At 34.1% G+C, this 19953-nt stretch overlaps 2 protein-coding genes across 3 annotated transcripts in view; one reads left to right on the top strand and one right to left on the bottom strand.

Annotated features, from left to right (window-relative positions):
- Positions 1-5023: 5023 nt before the first annotated feature.
- cdhr5b (cadherin-related family member 5b) lies at positions 5024-19841 on the bottom strand. Its single transcript, XM_065277501.2, has 15 exons — positions 19707-19841; positions 17269-17447; positions 17061-17120; positions 16870-16959; positions 16677-16766; positions 16500-16601; positions 13720-13902; positions 13497-13587; positions 13306-13397; positions 11921-12127; positions 9668-9781; positions 9520-9586; positions 8635-8787; positions 6386-6561; positions 5024-5533 (listed from the first exon to the last, which is right to left on the bottom strand). The coding sequence occupies exons 1-15, from the start codon at positions 19786-19788 to the stop codon at positions 5024-5026; spliced, it is 2196 nt and encodes a 731-aa protein (XP_065133573.1). The 5' UTR covers positions 19789-19841.
- drd4a (dopamine receptor D4a) overlaps positions 5314-19953 on the top strand; it is a 37928-nt gene continuing 23288 nt past the window's right edge. The window contains exon 1 of one of the 2 annotated variants that reach the window (XM_073813357.1): positions 5314-5428. The gene's annotated coding sequence lies outside the window, so the exon portion shown is untranslated. Of the gene's footprint in view, positions 5556-19953 lie in introns of both variants that reach the window. The other variant, XM_065277505.2, reaches the window with a different exon arrangement.

Raw genomic sequence — 19953 nt, 5'->3', positions numbered from 1 at the left:
TTCTGTTTTCATTTCCCCGTTGGTTCTCCTTATTCTTTTCGCTATTGGATTTGCTTTTCGTTTTAGCCTCTCTATTTAGCTTTTCCGTGACTCTTTGGGTCCTCATCTGAGATCTATAAATCTGCGCATGACGTACAATCAGAGCCAATCAGCGAGCTTGTTACATCCTCCTGGCCATAGCTAATTTGCATTTCTCATTTGACCATTTGCAAGGACCCAAAGAGTCACGGAAAAGCTAAATAGAGAGGCTAAAACGAAAAGCAAATCCAATAGCGAAAAGAATAAGGAGAATCACTGGGAAAATGAAAACAGAAAAGTTAAACGGAAATGCCCTTTTAAATGGCTAATTTAAACCTGTATTTGTAGTTCAATTTATAAATCCAGTTATTTATTTCTCTTTTTAAATCGCTTTTTGAAATACATTTTGAAATTCCATTATTTAAGAATTTATAAATGCAATTTAAAATGATGAACTTATTGAGAATTTTATGTTGTTTTTATAAATTGTTATATTAATTTGAACTATTTATTAATGGATTAATATTTCATTTCTACGTTATTTTTATAATCTCACTTTTTATTGCCTAATAAAATGTTACATAATGATTTTTTTATAACTTTGTCTATTTATTTATAGATTAATTAATGAATTTTTAAACAAATCTATTAATTGCTATTTTTATTGTCCAGGTAGTTATTAAATATTGAAGTTCTTTATTACATTTTGCATGACTCTTATGGTCCTCCATATTGAACAACATGAGGGTGAGGGTAAATGTAAAAGTTGGATCAACTTAAAAAAGTACTTTAATTTGTAACTCCTAAAAATGATAGAACATTTAAGTTGAAAATGTTTTAATATTTTACCAATTGAATTAATTTGTAAACATTTTTTTCACCTAAAAGTTTATACTTAAAATTCGAACATTTAAGTCTGTAAAACTTAACTTGTTTAGGGGTTACCAATTTTAGTACAATTTCTTTTTTTTTAGTAGAGCAGCTTTAACTTTTTAAGTTGTAGGTGAATTATTCATTAATTTCCAATGAAAGTCAGGTGCTTACCAAATCTCCAGCTGATATCGTCAGCCACAGAAAGTAGAAGTCCTTAAAATCGATTTTGAGATCTCCCCAGTGCACACAATTTAAAACTGATGTAAAACACTCTTTATTTAATGCGTTTCTAAAAGTTGTCCTCCAGAACTTTTTAACCAATGGATTTTATGCGATCTTACTCTCAATCTGAAGTCCTTTAGCTGGTGTTTTAGCCTAATATATTTTCTTACCCCAACTTCCACCTTCTTAAATCCCCTGTTGCCTGGATACACCCGTGATTTTGTTTGTAAAGTGCTATTGAAAGCACCGGAACAATGGAACAATAACGGAACCAGAAATTCTTCTTCTCCAGACTAAAACCACATTAAACAGGCAGCGTGGATCACAGTTAGCTCTTTCATGCATTGCCGACATTAATTTACCCTCCTGTTATTCTTTCTCAGGAGTTTATTGGGCTTTGTCTTGGTTCCAAATCCGCTTCATTCATTCTCTGAAGGGCCTTTAAAGACGGTGGGTCAGACTGACCCAGAACCACATGAGTGAAGGAGCTTTTATCTAACAGAGATGTTTAAAAGTGTAACAGTGTTGTTTGAGAAATGTGAAGCAACCATTCAGCTTCCTAAAGTGTGTTGGAGATGCATGGAAATGGTTTAATAGTAATGCAAATTAGTAAGTTATGAAATACCTTTTTTATGCATTTCTTTGTAAAGTGTTTTTTATTATCTTATAGTTTATTAATATTTAGGATATTTATATTGCACATAGTTTAGTGCTAAATATGCAATGCTTAACAAATTTATTCTGCTGCTTAGTTTCAAAGATGATCCAGCATCATTAAGTATTTTAAAGGGAAATTCCACTTTTTTTGGAAATATGCTCATTTTCCAGCTCCCGTACAGTTAAATATTTAATTTTTACTGTTTTGGAATCCATTCAGCTGATCTCCGGGACTGGCGCTAGCACTTTTAGCATAGCTTAGCACAATTGAATCTGATTAGACCATTAGCATCGCGCTAAAAAATAACCAAAGAGTTTAGATTTTTTCCTTTTTAAAACTTGACTCTTCTGTAGTTACATCGTGTACTAAGACCGACAGAAAATTAAAAGTTGTGATTTTCTAGGCAGATATGTCTAGGAACTATACTCTCTTTCTGGCATAATAATAAAGTACTTTGCTGCCTTAACATGGCTGCAGCAAGCGCAATGATATCACGCAGTGCCCGAAAATAGTCCCCTTCATTACTTTCAATAGCAGGACCTGAAGATCGGCTGAATGGATTCCAAAAAGTTAAAAATCAAATGTTTAACTCTAGGGGAGCTGGAAAATGAGCATATTTTTTTTTTAAGTGGAGTATCCCTTTAACCTCTTTGGCATTTACCCTCCCTTTGACCCCCTCAAATGTCATACCCAAACTAAAATAGATGCAGTTCATGAAACCTTTGCTCTAAAAACACAAGTTTGGTCTCATTTGAAAGCAGACACTTGGAAGTTTATTGTAAAGACAGAATTATTGTTTTGTGATACTAAAATGTTATGAAGGGCTTAATTCTAATAACTTTACAAAATACATTTGATATATATTTATGATAACATAATTGAAACCCACAAGTCAATGAAAATGCTATTAAAACTTTGAATTTAATGATTTTTTTTTAAAACCATGTCATGTGAATTTATTTAGAGAAAACATCTAAATCCTAACATTTGTTTATTCACATCTCTTAAAGGATTAGTCCATTTTCTTAAAAAAAATCCAGATAATTATTCACCATCATGTCATCCAAAATGTTGATGTCTTTCTTTGTTCAGTCAAGAAGAAATTATGTTTTTTGAGGAAAACATTCCAGGATTTTTCTCATTTTTATGGACTTTAATGGACCCCAACACTTAACAGTTTAAATGCAGTTTAAAATTGCAGTTTCAAAGGACTCTAAACGATCTCAAATGAGGCATAAGGGTCTTATCTAGTGAAACGATTGTCATTTTTGGCAAGAAAAATAAAAAATATGCACTTTTAAACCACAACTTCTCGTCTTCCTCCAGTCCTTTGACGTGCCAGCGCGACCTCACGTAATTGCGTAATGACTTCGAAAGGTCACGTGTTACATATATGAAACGCACATTTGTGGACCATTTTAACAAATAAACTGACACAAAGACATTAATTATTATCATTCAACATACAACAACGTCGGAACGGTCCTCTTTCTCCACACTTGTAAACACTGGGGCGGAGTTTCCCATACGTTTTCACGTCACAGGACCAGAGAAAGACGAGAAGTTGTGGTTTAAAAATGCATATTTTTTATTTTTCATGCCAAAAATGACAATCGTTTCACTACATAAGACCCTTATGACTCGTTTGGGATCATTTAGAGTTAGAGTTAGAGTTTTTTGAAACTGCAATTTTAAACTGCATTAAAACTGTTAAGTGTTGGGGTCCATTAAAGTCCATTAAAATGAGAAAAATCCTGGAATGTTTAAACATAATTTCTTCTCGACTGAACAAAGAAAGACATCAACATTTTGGATGACATGGTGGTGAGTAAATTATCAGGATTTTTTAAAAAGAAAATCGACTAATCCTTTAAGCATTCTTTGAGAGTTTTTTTATTGTTTTGTGTGTCAGACTGCCCCATTTAGTAAGAATGTCAAGGGGAACACATTCACCGATATATTAAGGAATGTTTATAACAAAGCAGATGAGGGGCACCATTCACTTTCATAATAGTAATTTATAAAAATTATACTATGGAAGTAAATGGTGCCTCTGATCTGTTATTCTTCAAAATATCTTCCTTTGTGTTCAGCAGAACAAACTCATTTATACAGATTTGGAACAACTTAAGGGATGACAGGATTTTAATTTTTTTCCGGTAAAATGTACCTTTATGTTGTACAGAAGGTCGGTTCGAGGGTAAGGGGGTGAGTAAATGACATAATTGTTATTTTTGGGTACACTATCAGCTCCATTTTAATACGCATTCAGATCAGTTCACAAAATACGGACAGACTTGTTACCATAGAAACAATCCTTTAGTTCTCATCATCTTTAGAAAGGGCTCTTCAAAATCTACTGACAAAGCTCATTAATAAACATGAAGTTTATAGGATAAAAGAAGCGCTTGCTGAATGCCAGGTACATTAAAAGTGGATTTTTAAATAATCAGTCAATTAGACGCAGTCGGCTTCTTATCATTTTAATTCTTTAAAATGTTCATCTATGCGTTTAATCCAAAGTTACTTATAGTGCATTACAATTAAATTATACATTTTTCAGTATCTGTGTTACCTGAGATCGAACCCGATACAAGAATACTGTAAAATGTCAGATTCGCATCCAAAACACATTTAAAATGCATTATTGCCATGAACTAAAACAGCAAGCACATTTCAAACAAAACATAAATATATTTACACTCTATTTCAGTTTCTTTTTGTTGTTTTTGTTATATAACACCATGTTAACTTTGAAGGTAAGTTAAGGTAAGTCACAATAGATGACCATATTCAGGTTAATGGATAAAGATCATTATAAAAGAGTTTATGATTATTGTCTATGTGATTAGAAAAGTTCACTGCAACATCACAAATAAACAGAAAGTGTCTCTGTGTTGCCATGCTATGGTTGTTATCTAGTCACATAGGCAACAAATTAGATGTCGACAGGTTAAAGGTTTCGGTAAATTAGTACTGAAGTTATGATGTAAGATGGGTTGGTAATGTTTGGGAAGTTGTTATCTTGAAGAATAAAAAGACTTATAAAGAATAACATGCTTCTAAACAAAGCACAATAAATGTTTATAATAAGATTAAGTACACATATTTTTTCTATCATATTTACTATAACTGTTCACTGTTAACTATAAACTATAATAGGCATATACGGTAAGGAAACATTTCTTTACTGCACTAAAATTAGTCAGATTTTCATTTTATTACAGTGGCACGCGATACACACATCCCCATTCATAGTCTTTCCTCATTCTCTGAGTCTGAATCTTTAGAGTATCTTCTCGCAGTCTTCTTGTCTTTTTTTAGGTTGCCCTCATCATCATCCTCATCATCTTCTTCATCCTCATCATCTTCTTCATCATCATCATCATGGTCTACTGGTTCACCGGTGTCAGGAATAATAACCACATCCTCTTTGGTGTTGGGATCGATGTCCTGTTTGAACCAGACGGCTTTGTAGCCGTCCTCTGCACGTCGCTCTTTGGTCAGAATGGGTTTCACCTCCTTCTCAACGTCAGCACTGGCCAGACTGCTGGAGTCGGATGCAGCCCTGATGTTGGAGGTCGTCTGGGGAGCGGAGGCGGTGCTGATCTTCTGCTCCTCTGCTGACCTCACACCAGACTCCAGTTTCCTCTCCAGGTCAGCGGCAAGTCCAGACTTCACACTTTCAGTATCATCATCGTGCTGGAAGCTCTCGTTGACGTACTGCACTCCTTCTTTTGGGCCTCCTGAACCTCCACCCAACTATGGAACGAAAAATACACGGGTAAAATTTACACATTTTTATAAATCTAAATATTTTTTGAGTTTGGATTAAATTAGATGCATTTAACTCATTCCCCGCCAGCATTTTTTTTTTTTAAGTTGCCCGTCAGTATTTTTTGTAATTTTCACAAAAGTTTCACAAAATCCCTTTCAGGAAAATTTTCTACTGAAAATATATAAACACACAAATATATCAAATAAAAGTACAGACCCTTTGCTTTCAAACAAACGATAAACAAACTAAACTGGGCGGGAAAAAAATGTTTCATCCTATCTATATTTTTTTCTGCTTATAAACTTTTAAATATGGGTATTTTTCTTCAAAAATAATCGTTTTTAGCAAAAAGTTGAAATAATTGCATTATTATTTATAAGGAATTTTATTAGAGATCAGATTCAGAATGATTATCAAAACATACACGGAGTGTAAAATAATAAAAACAAAAATTATAAATTGGCCCATTTCTATAAAGTGGATAATCGTGGTATTACAGATAACCAAAAAACTCATCAGAAACACGTTTTTTTCATGCAAATGTTTTTCTCTTTCTCTTGACGAGTTAACTCGTCAATGGCGGGGAAAGAGTTAAAGATGTTGCTTTGCAATCAAAGCAGCCCACAATTAGGCTTAAAATTAAATATATTTACATCAAGTTTTAGCCCATACATTGCAACTTTGGCAAATAAAGGCCTTTTGTGAAACAGAAAGTTTTTTTTATGAAACAATTCAGCCAAAAATGCTTCTTTTGTGGCATTGTGAAGCGCCTTTATTTTGAAGTGTGTATGGCAAATCGATAGAAGCAAATCGAAAACATTTGTATGGAAACTTACCTTGCTTCGGAAAAGGCTGACTTCAGAAATTTTTTTCCAGTTTGAGTCATGGCTCTTGACACGGTACACCAGCAGTCCGATGGCAACCAGACAGAGGACGATCACCACAGCCAAACTTCCCCCTAAAGCAGCCATATCCTCCGCTTTGTACCCAATGATTCGCAACTGCTGATCCTCTAGATAGCATGATAAGAAAAATAAACACTTTTTAGCATGTACTTCAGTAAATATCAATTGGGTTTACCAAAATGAATTATCTTGACTAATTTGGATTCATTTTGGTAGAACCTCAATTGTTTAGTTTTTGCTAAAATATTACATTTAAGAGATGCAACCGATACAGAATTTCTGTGCTGATACCGATATTTGTTTATTATTTAGAATGACACCAGATACTGATAGTTTTGTTTTTACTCCTTGTTTCAAATTTCTATAAAATGAAATACATACAAACTGCAATTCTGTTGTCATCGTCACCCAATTCAAAACAATCGTCAGAGGTTCGATACGTTGCTTTTATCTGCCGATACCGATTATATGCCGATACATTGGTGTCTCCCTGCTTAAATTCTTAAAAATAAAGATAATTCATGCAACCGAGACAAAATTTATGTGCCGAAACCGATATTTGTTTATTATTTAGAATGACATTCAATACCGATTGATACCGATAGTTTTGTTTTTACTCCTTGTTTCAAATTACTATAACATGAAATACATACAAACTGCAATTCTGTTGTCATTGTCACCCAATTCAAAACAATCGTCAGATGTTCGATACGTTGCTTTCTTCTGCCGATACCGATTATTTGCTGATACATTGGTGTCTCCCTGCTTAAATTTGTAAAAATAAAAATAATTCATGCAACCGATACAAAATTTCTGTGCCGATACCGATATTTGTTTATTATTTAGAATGACACTCAATACCGATTGATACCGATAGTTTTGTTTGTACTCCTTGTTTCAAATTACTATAACATGAAATACATACAAACTGCAATTCTGTTGTCATTTTCATCCAATTCAAAACAATCGTCAGATGTTCGATACGTTGCTTTCTTCTGCCGATACCGATTATTTGCTGATACATTGGTGTCCCTCTGCTTAAATTTGTAAAAATAAAAATAATTCATGCAACCGATACAAAATTTCTGTGCCGATACCGATATTTGTTTATTATTTAGAATGACACTCAATACCGATAGATACCAATAGTTTTGTTTTTACTCCTTGTTTCAAATTACTATAACATGAAATACATACAAACTGCAATTCTGTTGTCATTGTCATCCAATTCAAAACAATCGTCAGATGTTCGATACGTTGCTTTCTTCTGCCGATACCGATTATTTGCCGATACATTGGTGTCTCCCTGCTTAAATTTTTTAAAATAACAATAATTCATGCAACCGATACAAAATTTCTGTCCCGATACCGATATTTGTTTATTATTTAGAATGACACTCAGTATCCGATTGATACCGATAGTTTTGTTTTTACTTCTTGTTTCAAATTACTATAACATGAAATACATACAAACTGCAATTCTGTTGTCATTGTCACCCAATTCAAAACAATCGTCAGATGTTCGATACGTTGCTTTCTTCTGCCGATACAGATTATTTGCCGATACATTGGTGTCTCCCTGCTTAAATTTGTAAAAATAAAAATAATTCATGCAACCGATACAAAATTTCTGTCCCGATACCGATATTTGTTTATTATTTAGAATGACACTCAGTATCCGATTGATACCGATAGTTTTGTTTTTACTTCTTGTTTCAAATTACTATAACATGAAATACATACAAACTGCAATTCTGTTGTCATTGTCACCCAATTCAAAACAACCATCAGATGTTCGATACGTTGCTTTCATCTGCCCATACCGATTATATGCCGATACATTGGTGTCTCCCTGCTTAAATTTTTTAAAAGAATTTATGCAAACATTTAAAATGACATGCATGGTGAATTTTTGAATACATACAACTTTGATTTATTTAACACCTTCTTGCTGATAAAACCAGACTTAAAGCTAATGGTTAAACCTGGTTAAGCTTTCCTCTAGGCATGGCCAAGCTTGTATTTAGCTGGTTAGACAGCTAGCCAATCATAAAGTCCAGCTAACCACCATCTATTTCAGGTTATTCACTTGTAAATCACTTGAAAATCACTTCAGAATCACTTTTAAATCACAATGCACAAGAAATAGCAAGGCTAGTTCTTAACATAAGTGTGTGTACCTGTGATCGGAGATGTGTGGGCATCCGGATCAGAAGTTGTAGTGCTGTCTGTTAGCTGTGTGGTTGTGATTTTATCTGTGGTTTGAGTTGTGATTTTAACTGTGGTTTGATCTGTGGTCGTGATAGTTGTGACAGCAGTGGTAGTTGGTATCTCTGCAGAAGAAACGTTTTCATTAAAGAGCTTCAGTGTTGTTCAGCGGATCTCTTGAATGGCTTAAAATGAATTAAAATTGGGTTCGATTAAAATATATTTTTGATCCATCACCAAGCAAATTTGATGGCTGAATGACCAGCATCCTGATAAAAAACAATAGGTTTAAAGCACACTGGACCTCCATCTCTCACAGCCTTGGTTTGGAATTAACATGGCATATGTATCGGACATCGCCATTCACTCCAAAAGGACAGAGATACATTTCGGTGAAAATCGCCCAGCCCTTGTTTAAACCCAGGGAACACACATACTTTTAATAAATGTATAGCTTAAATTAACTTTAAGTATCTTTGGATAAAAGCATCTGTCTGCCAAATGTGTAAGCGTTTGCTGAAAGCATAAATGAAGATTTCAGAAAGGTTCTTTGTCTGCTTGTATTGTTCCATAAAAGCTTTCATAAAAGTCATTTCTAGTGGAAAAATGTTTTACACACTTTAAAAAGGTCAGAAATAAATGCTCCTATTGGGAACCTTTGACTTTAAAGGTTGGAAAACCAAAATGTGGCAAAGAACCCTTTTAGAAGCTTTATTTTGCATGACAGCCAAAAAGCACCAGAGCCACCCAACCCTGTAAAATGCTTATTTGGATTGTATAATGTTTTGTAATACGTCTTTTCATTGTGTCATTTTTGAATAATGTGTTGAAAGCATGCTGTTTGGGTCTGGTCTTACCTGGAGTGACCTCAATCGTAAGAGAAGCGGTGTCCGATTCGCCATTGGTTTTGTCGACCACCCTCATCTAAGTCGCCCAATAAAATACTGATTAATATTTCAGTCAGAAATTCAATGACTAGTTTGTGTCTAAGTTGTAAGTTCTCACTTGTAGATTTAAAATTCCAGGAGGAATCTCCTTTGCCAAGAGGATGAAACCATCAAGAGTAATGTAGAAATCAGACCCATCAATAACCTCGAATGCGATGTTAGGATTCACTCCCTATAAAGAAAGAAATTGAGTACCTTACTACAGAAATATAAAGATTTTGGGCTTTACCAAACCATTCAAGTCTTATTTGGCACTGTAAAAAGTCAAATTTGGATCTAATTCAATTGGTAACACTTAAAATATATAAGCTTGAATTTTATCACTTTAAAGGGTTAGTTCACCCCAAAATTAAAATTGTATCATAAATCACTTAATTGTCTAAAGAATCAAATCTTTTTTTAGATATTTTTGATGAAAACCGGGAGGCTTGTGACTGTCCTATAGACTGCAGTATCATTTTTACAATCAAGCCCAGAAAAGAATGAAAGACAGTGCCAAAAAGGTCCATGTGCCATAATAATATTAATGAAGCGACGAGAACACTTGTGTGCAAAGAAAACAAAACAAACGATTTGTTATCCTCCTTACACCTTCAGTGTGCGTTCACGAGCAGACTACGGCGATTGCGCCATGACCTGCTGATGTAGTTGCCAACGTACAGGTACAGAATACGCTGACAAGTAATTTTTGCATTTATACAGGCTGTTTAAGTATTGTTTACAATGTTTGCATAATGGCTTAAGTATAAAAAGGAGGAAAAAACGTTGCCAACTATGTCAGCAGGTCACAGTGTTTGCGCCATAGTCTGCTCGTGAATGCGCACTGAAGGACCAAGGAAAAGAACAAATTCGTAGGTGCATGTCCACTGTGAGAGACATAATGTAAAAAAAATCCAGAAATCACAATATATGATTTTTTAACTATTTATTTGTATGATACAGCTGCAATTAAGTATTTGAACACCTGTCTTTCAGCTAAAATTCTGACCCTCAAAGACTTTAGTCTGCCTCTAAAATGTCCACCTCCACTCCATTTATTATCCTAAATTAGATGGACCTGTTTGAAGTCGTTGGCTGCATAAAGACACCTGTCCACCCCATACAATCAGTAAGAATCCAACTACTAACATGGCCAAGACCAAAGAGCTGTCCAAAGACACTAGAGACAAAATTGTACACCTCCACAAGGCTGGAAAGGGCTACGGGGAAATTGCCAAGCAGCTTGGTGAAAAAAGGTCCACTGTTGGAGAAATCATTAGAAAATGGAAGAAGCTAAACATGACTGTCAATCTCCCTCGGACTGGGGCTCCATGCAAGATTTCACCTCATGGGGTCTCAATGATCCTAAGAAAGGTGAGAAATCAGCCCAGAACTACACGGGAGGAGCTGGTCAATGACCTAAAAAAGAGCTGGGACCACCGTTTCCAAGGTTACTGTTGGTAATACAAAAAGACGTCATAGTTTGAAATCATGCATGACACGGAAGGTTCCCCTGCTTAAACCAGCACATGTCCAGACCCGTCTTAAATTTGCCAATGACCATTTGGATGATCCAGAGGAGTCATGGGAGAAAGTCATGTGGTCAGATGAGACCAAAATAGAACTTTTTGATCATAATTCCACTAAACGTGTTTGAAAGAAGAAGAATGATGAGTACCATCCCAAGAACACCATCCCTACTGTGAAGCATGGGAGTGGTAGCATCATGCTTTGGGGGTTGTTTTTCTGCACATGGGACAGGGCGACTGAACTGTTTCAAGGCTAGGATGACCGAGGCCATGTATTGCAAGATTCTGGTAAACATCCCTCAGTTAGAGCATTGAAGATGGGTCGAGGCTGGGTCTTCCAACATAAGCACACAGCCAGGATAACCAAGGAGTGGCTCTGTAAGAAGCATATCAAGGTTCTGGCGTGGCCTAGCCAGTCTCCAGACCTAAACCCAATAGAGAATCTTTGGAGGGAGCTCAAACTCCGTGTTTCTCAGCGACAGGCCAGAAACCTGACTGATCTAGAGAAGATCTGTGTGGAGGAGTGGGACAAAATCCCTTCTGCAGTGTGTGCAAACCTGGTGAAAAACTACAGGAATTGTTTGACCTCTGTAAAGGCTACTGTACCAAATATTAACATTGTTATTATTAATATACTCAGGTGTTCAAATACTTATTTGCAGCTGTATCATACAAATAAATAGTTAAAAAAATCATATATTGTGATTTCTGTTTTTATAATATAATATTTTCTGGCTGAAAAAAACATTACTTTTTAGGGATAAAACTGTACACAGATCAAAATGCAGTTTTTGATGTCTTACATTAGCAAAGTCATCATCTGTAGCTTGAACTCTTAGGGGTTTGTTGGGCGTTTTGCTGTCCATCACCAGACTGTCCACACCTGCGTCCTCTGAGGTGATGCCTTCATAAGTGGGCTTCACAAATTTGGGAGGGTGATTAGTGGTCCTCCTCACCGTGAAGGTGACCGTGTTGGTGGCGTACTGATCAGTGTTCTGCTTTTGATATGCCTGTCAAAAGAGAAACTTGGGTTGGGACGTGGCTACAGGAGATAAGGGCATGTTTTGCATATGGCTTGTTGTGAGCAAATGTTTTGGTGTCTATTATTAATTATTAACAAGGGCCTTAGAGGACCTGCAATCTGCTTTTAACATTATTCAGAAGAATCTTAGAAAATTGAAATTGGTATTAAATTCTGACAAAACTAAAATGATGTGTTTCTCTAAATCAAGGAACAATGAAAATGCATGTAAGATTGTTTCTCTTGATGAGAGAGTAATTGAACGAGTATCAGTCTACAAATATCTTGGCTTTTTTTTAGAAGAAAGTTTGTCTTTTAAGCAGCATATAAAATGTCTTACAAAAAACCTTAGAGTGAAGTTGGGTTTCTACTACAGAAATAAAAAGCTGTTTTTCTTTTGGTGCGAGAAAAACACTTATACAAGCTACATTTTTGTCAAAGCTAGATTATGGTGATATTTTATATATGCATGCCAAGAAATCTTCTTTGAAAATGCTGGACTCAGTATACCATGCAGCACTAAGATTTGTAACTAATTCCAGCTTTCGTACGCATCACTGTAACTTATATGAGAGTGTTGGTTGGCCTTCTTTGCATAATCGCAGGTTGGAGCATTGGTATGTTTTTCTTTATAAGGCCATAATGTATAAACTGCCTTCTTATTTATGTTCTCTCCTGATCCCTAAAGTCACTACTGGGAAATGTAATCTTAGATCTAATGGACAAATCATGTATGACATTCCCCGAACGCGAACTGTTTTCGGTGAAAGTGCCTTTAAATTTTTTGCCCCATCAACCTGGTACAAACTGCAGAAATATCTTAAATTAGAACATCTTCCAACATTGATGCAGTTTAAAATTAGGATTAAGGATTACTTGAGGACTATATGCACATGTGCTGATACTGAGTGCTGCTGGTGATGATGTGGAGATTATGTTAATTTGCCATTTTTTTTCTCTCTCTTTCTCTGTTTTATGTTGTCTGTATTTGCTGTATATTTTTAATTATGAAACTTTTATTCTGCTGTCTTGGCCAGGACTCCCTTGAAAAAGAGATTCTGAATCTCAATGGGATTTCTTTCCTGGTTAAATAAAGGTTAAATAAAAAAAATAAAAAAATAATCTTGAAAATATTAAATCTGAAATCTGAGATGATCGTGTTCTCACCATTACTGAAAGAACGATCGGACCTTCTTGGTTTACTGGCTTCACCATTGTGATGCTCCCGGTGTCAGAGTTTATTTCAAATGTGGGATTATCTGAATATTAATCAAAAGCAAAAGAGTTCACTTAGTGATAGACAAAGTCTAGTGCACATAATCATAATATGTATCATAATTTAAAGGAATAAATCTTACCTGCAAGAAATTTGTAACCAATAGCCTCATTTATTCCTGCATCGCCATCAATGGCTAAAATTGGACCTGGCTCCAAGGGCAAAGGACCGGTCTGTGGTACAAAAACACTGTATGTTTATCTGGTTTATTCACCTGTAGACATGTAGTTTTTGTTGCTTTTATCTTGCTTTTTGTGTATCGTTTCCACATGCATTCATTCAACAGCGATGGACGGAAAACCTACCGCTAGTCCGGTTGAGTTGACCGTCCCTGTGTAGCCAGTATTTATGCACATTATGCTGTTGTCGTTCTCAATGGTCGTACAAGGTTGGAACCATGGTGGCCGATTATCCACGTCTACGATATTGACTTTTATAGTGGTGGAGGAAGTATGGGAAGCGGTTTCTATCAAGGAAATCGGTGTGTCCTGAAACATCGTCAAATTCAATACATTAACATCTTTGGGCACAATGAGAAATTTATTAGCATGTTGTCGCTGTCAAACTACACAAAATACAATATATAGAAGCATTATACTTAAATACACCTATATATCAGTTGTGTAATACATATTGGTATAAGATTTAATTCAGGGTTGTCGTTTTTTTTAAGAAAAAATCATACAAAATAAATAAAATCACAAAAAAGTCGTAATATTTCTAGAAAAATGTCAACATTACGAAAATTAAATCATATCAATGTGAGATTAAAGTTGTTATGTTTTGAAAATAAAGTTTTGACATAAACTTGTTTGAAGTGATGTGAACAAGCACCAAAATAGACGCACATATTATTAATTAAACATATGGTACAAGCAAGCATATACGTGAAAAATGGTGGACGAATACGAACAATTTCACTTTATATGATTTTATTCTCATAATGTTGACTTCATTATTAAAATAATAGGACTTTTTATTGTTTCGACTGAATTCTCCAAATGTTTACCTTTTTTAGCTTGTCCCTAATACTCTTTCGTAAAATACAGTCTCAAAAATGCAGTTAGAAATTCACTGTTTTCTACATCAAAGCATTTTACCAATCACGTCAATGTATTAACATTGTGCATCAAGTAATCCGAGCTGATGTGATAGTGGAGGCGAAGACTAATTTGCATATAATTATTGTTCTGCGTAAACTAAATGAAGCAATGGTGTAGTGTTATTGTACATTATGAAGGATGATTAGGGCCAAGTTAAAATGAAAAAAAAATCTTGAGATTAAAGTCATTATAATGTCAATAAATCTAGTTTTTTGAGAAAAATGTCAAAATAAATAAATTTATCGTAATAAACTCTAAGTATTTTGAGAATAAAGGCAATATAATGAGAGTAAAGTCACAATATTTTGAGAGTAAAGTCAATATAACGAGAGTAAAGTCGCAATATTTAGAGAGTACAGTTGATATAACAAAAGCAAAGCCACAATATTTAGAGAATAAAGGCAGCAGAGCAAAAATAAAGTCAATATAACGAGAGTAAAGTCACAATACTTAGAGAGTAAAGTCAATATAACGAAAGTAAAGCCACAATATTTAGAGAATAAAGGCAGCATAGCGAAAATAAAGTCAATATAACAAGAGTAAAGTAGCAAGATTTCGAGAATAAAGTCAATACACCGAGAACAAAGTGGCAATATTTGAGAGCAAAACCGATATAACAAGGGATGGCGTGGCGGTATTTGGAGAATAAAGTCAATACAACAAAGGTGAAGTTGCAATATTTCAACAATAAAGGCAACATAGAAAAAATAAAGTCAATATAACGTGAGTAAAGTCGCAATATTTTGAGAGCAAAGTCAATATAACGAGAGTAAAGTCGCAATATTTTGAGAGTAAAGTCAATATAACGAGAGTAAAGTTGCAATATTTTGAGAGTAAAGTCAATATAACGAGAGTAAAGTTGCAATATTTTGAGAGTAAAGTCAATATAACAAATGTAAAGCTGCAATATTTCGAGAATAAAGGCAACATAGAGAAAATAAAGTCAATTTAACGAGAGTAAAGTCGCAATATTTTGAGAGTAAAGTCAATATAACGAGAGTAAAGTTGCAATATTTTGAGAGTAAAGTCAATATAACGAGAGTAAAGTCACAATATTTAGAGAGTAAAGTCAATATTTAGAGAGTAAAGTCGCAATATTTTGAGAGTAAAGTCAATATAACGAGAGTAAAGTCGCAATATTTAGAGAGTAAAGTCAATATAACAAATGTAAAGCTGCAATATTTCGAGAATAAAGGAAACATAGAGAAAATAAAGTCAATTTAACGAGAGTAAAGTCGCAATATTTTGAGAGTAAAGTCGATAAAACAAAGGTAGAACTGCGGTATTTCTCACATGAAGGCAGCATAGCGGAAATAAAGTCTATATGGTGAGAGTACTGTTTGCAATATTTAGAGAATAAAGTCAATACGCCGAGAACAAAGTGGCAATATTTGGAGAACAAAGTCGATATAAGTAAGATTGCAATATTTTCGAGAATAAAGGCAACATAGAGAAAATAAAGTCAATATAGCGAGAGTACAGTCAATATAACAACGGTGAAGTTGCGGCATTTCTCAAAGGCAACATAGCGAAAATAAAGTCTATATAGCGAGAGTAATAAAGTCAATAATAAAAGCGTAAAGTCACGGTATTTGTGAGGATAAAGACGGTATAATGCAGCCAAAGTCGCGGTATTTAGAGGGTGAAGTGTAGCAAGAGTGAAGTCGCAATATTTAAAGATTAAAGGTGATATAACGAGGGTAAAGTCGCAATATTTAGAGAATAAAGCTAATATAACGAGAATAATGGATAATCATTGACTATAGGATTCGTGAGATACACATGACTTTAAAATCTGCCACGTCATATAAGATACATTTGTGTCACATTTTGTTACATGTATAAGTACAGCATTGAAAATATATTTCCTTTTGCAGGATGTGAAATAGAAAAGTCAAGTCTGGAATGATGTAAAGTGATTAGATGACATGATTTTTCCCATTAAATCTTCTTCAGAAATCTTTTTGGGAAAAAAATCTCACCTGCACAAAAAGTGTCATTGTGATTTGTTTAACTTTCTCATAATCCAAACGTTTCTTCACCAGAATGTTAGGATTCAAAGAAGCTTCTAGGTCAAATTCTCCCTGTGAGAGAACAAAATAACATTCAATAAGATTTATGTGTTAAAACATTATAAATATTTTATTCATTTGTTGTACCTCAGGAGCATCCAGGCGATAATAAAGCTGATCGCCTTCATCGGCGTCTATCGCTGTGATTCGTGCGACGCTCGTATCCACTTTTAATAGCTACGGCATTTGTTATCAACATAAGCCGATCAAAAAGAAAGTTTAAGTCAGTTGTACAGCGTTATCGACTTTAACAAAAGGAGTAAAACAAGATATTACGTACCTCATCCACATTTATTGCGTATTCGCTTTTATCAAATACTGGTGGGTTATCGTTTATGTTTTCCAGTATTATCCTCAGATTCAGTTTGGTCTGAAAGATCAGTCATAACATGCAGGTGTTTTATTTCTTTTTCTTAACGTATGAATAATGATTTTTTTAGTTTAACTGAAATGATATAGACTTTTACTCACAGGGGAAGAACCATCTTTTGTACATTCAATGTCTACTTCATAGGGTTCCTTGTTAAATGTCTAAAACAACCAAAAAACATAAAAGCCCATGTTAATGTGAATATAAAATAAAGTGATCTAAACTAAACACACATTTTTTGAATACTATTAAAATGTATTAATACAGAAAGATGTATTTTTCATCATAAGTTTAATAGGACGCTTGTACCTCATAGTCGAGTACAGTAATGGCGGTGAGATCGAGGCCCTCGAGGCGAAAGAGACCTGGTGGTTTCTCATTGGTGATTCTGACTTCTACATCCGCCTCTGTTGTCAGTGTAGTGACTACAGCATTAAGAGTGTTGTTTTCCTTGAAAAGTATGACGTTTTCAACTACAGAGCAAAGACCTGAGAAAGACAAACATTACTGTAATGTATTCAACTTTAATGCTGGGTTTTTCATGGTGGGATTAAATCGTTGAGTTTAAATTAAGCTACTGTTTGTTGAACTTTTACTATATTTTAACCAACCAATGTCAATTGTATCTATATAGCACTATTAAACACAACCAGGGGTTGACCAATGTGCCAAACAACAACAACAATAAAAACATTTCAAAAAGACAAGACAAAATAATACTATGAAACAGTACAGAAGAAAAATCACAGTTTCAAAACATCAAATTAAAAAGGTACGTTTTCAACATAGATTTAAAAACAACCATGAAACTGCTACTCAGTCTCACAAAGTTTCGTGATATAGTCACGTATTTTTTTTATTCTTTTTTTGTGCTATTATCACGAGTTTTCGCGTTTTTTCGTGATCGTATAACGAATTCCTGTTTTCGTGTGATTATCACGTATTGGTTACTCAACTGCTTTTTCCTATTTTTAAACCATTGTCGCTTCGGTTTAGGGTTAGATTTGGTGCTTGCATTAGAATGTCACTTTATATATTGGTTTATACTATTTTTTCTGATTTATTTTTTTATAAGTCGCCTGGCATTAGGGTTAGAGTTGGGTTTGGTTAAGGATGTCATTTTATGTAAATCTAACCCTAAACCGAAGCGACAATGGTAAGAAAATGGAAAGGACAAAACAGTTGAGTAAACAATACGTGATAATCACACGAAAACAGGAATGCGTTATACGATCACGAAAAAACGCGAAAATTCGTGATAATAGCACGAAAAAAGAATCAAAGAAATACGTGACTATATAACGAAATTTCGTAATGATGCACCAATATGATTTTTTCTGGGGGGATACCGATTTAAATAGACAACTATTGGCCATGTCCTATATTAAACACTTGTATTCACTACTATACACTTGGCCTATTAGCTGGTTTATTTCTGCATCAAATAACTTTTACTGAACATGGATTGGATATATTTAAAATTCAACTGATCAACATAATAAAAGAGGCAAAAATTTTTTTTGAGATTTTGAAAAAAGCCCAGACCGCAGACATTTTCCTAAAATACTTTGACCGCTCACATGAATGAGTAATCTCTCATGTGATTAACTATTTTTTCCCTATTGCACGTTTTATAATTTATACAGATTTTATTTTGTTTTGGGGAGTATTTAATTATTTAAATAATTATTTTTAGAAATTTTGGATTATGCAACAGGCATGCAATATTTTGCTTTCACGCAGTTAATTAATAAACAATCGATATCGGACTTTCTAGTGCTATTGCCGATGGTTTCAAATTCATCCGATACATATCAGTGGCCGATACATCACTGCATTACTAGTTGAAACAACAAATTTTATGAATGTCCTGGTTCTTCAGTTTAAAGGGTTTGTGTGATGTTGCTAAAATAACATTATTTGTATACTTTACTTTTAGAAATAATATTTCTTTGGGTTTGAGACTTTAATCTTTGCAACTTTATGGATCTACTTTATGCAAAAACAAAAGGGGTAGTTCACCCAAAAATAAAAATTCTGTCATCATTTTGTCATCCTCATGTTGTTTTAAATCTGTATGAATTTCTTTTTTCTGATAAACAAAAGGAAATACTTGGATAAATGAAGATAAGCACATTGTAACCAATGACTTTCATATAGGAAAACAAATATAATGGAAGTGTTGTGATAAATGATGAAGAAGATATTTTGAGAAACAATTTACATCGTATTTCAATTGTTACAATTAGCTTACCATCATTGATCAAAATGTCTATGAAAAAGAAATTCATACAGGTTTAAAGCAACATGAGGATGAGAAAATGATGACAGAATTTTTATTTTTTGGATGAACTATCCCTTTAACACTCAAAAATCACATCCATTTTACATTAAATAAAAACATAAAATCTCATCACAGGACCTCTTTAAACCAGCTTTTGAGTTTGTCTATATTTTACCCAAACATGGATTGGATTAAAAAAAACTGTAAAAAGTGTAAAGTAAAAACCAATTCTGCAAATAGAAAAAGGCCAATTTTACTTGGTAAGATTTGTCTTAAAACAAAGATAAACCTCATGATACAACTTCAGTCAGATGGTTTTTAATTACATAACCATATAGAAATAGCAATAATCATGTTGCTTTTTATATTTTTTATTTGAAATTATATCGTTCTAGATCATTTAAACACATAAATAACATCTAATAATGTAATAATTGTCAAGTACAAAACTATAAGCACTTACTTTGACCTGCACTGAATTTGCTAAGGGTTAAAAGAACCAGGAGAGCGAAAAAGATAGCAAAACTTTTGTGCCTTAAATCCATTTCTCCTTGTTAGATGATGGATCCAAAAGACGCCAAAGACACAAACCCTTTTGTTTGTGCTATACGTTCACATCGAGTCTCTACTGTGTGAAACTGGCGTCTATGTGAACCTTTGAGACGAAGGCTTATCTCAAATTTATTGCTCATAAAGACGAGAACGGGTGG

Source organism: Paramisgurnus dabryanus, chromosome 23 (genome assembly GCF_030506205.2).
Source record: "Paramisgurnus dabryanus chromosome 23, PD_genome_1.1, whole genome shotgun sequence".
Taxonomy (NCBI): domain Eukaryota; kingdom Metazoa; phylum Chordata; class Actinopteri; order Cypriniformes; family Cobitidae; genus Paramisgurnus; species Paramisgurnus dabryanus.
This window is presented reverse-complemented; position numbering and strand designations above follow the sequence as displayed.

What these genes read in the sequence shown, in the direction of transcription:
- cdhr5b (XM_065277501.2), bottom strand. Translation starts at nt 19,788, where the DNA reads ATGGATTTAAGGCACAAAAGTTTTGCTATCTTTTTCGCTCTCCTGGTT. An exon ending in CTGGAATTTTAAATCTACAA is followed by an intron (nt 9,587 to 9,667) that starts GTGAGAACTTAC and finishes TGGGCGACTTAG; the next exon opens with ATGAGGGTGGTCGACAAAAC. An exon ending in TACGATTGAGGTCACTCCAG is followed by an intron (nt 8,788 to 9,519) that starts GTAAGACCAGAC and finishes TTTCTTCTGCAG; the next exon opens with AGATACCAACTACCACTGCT.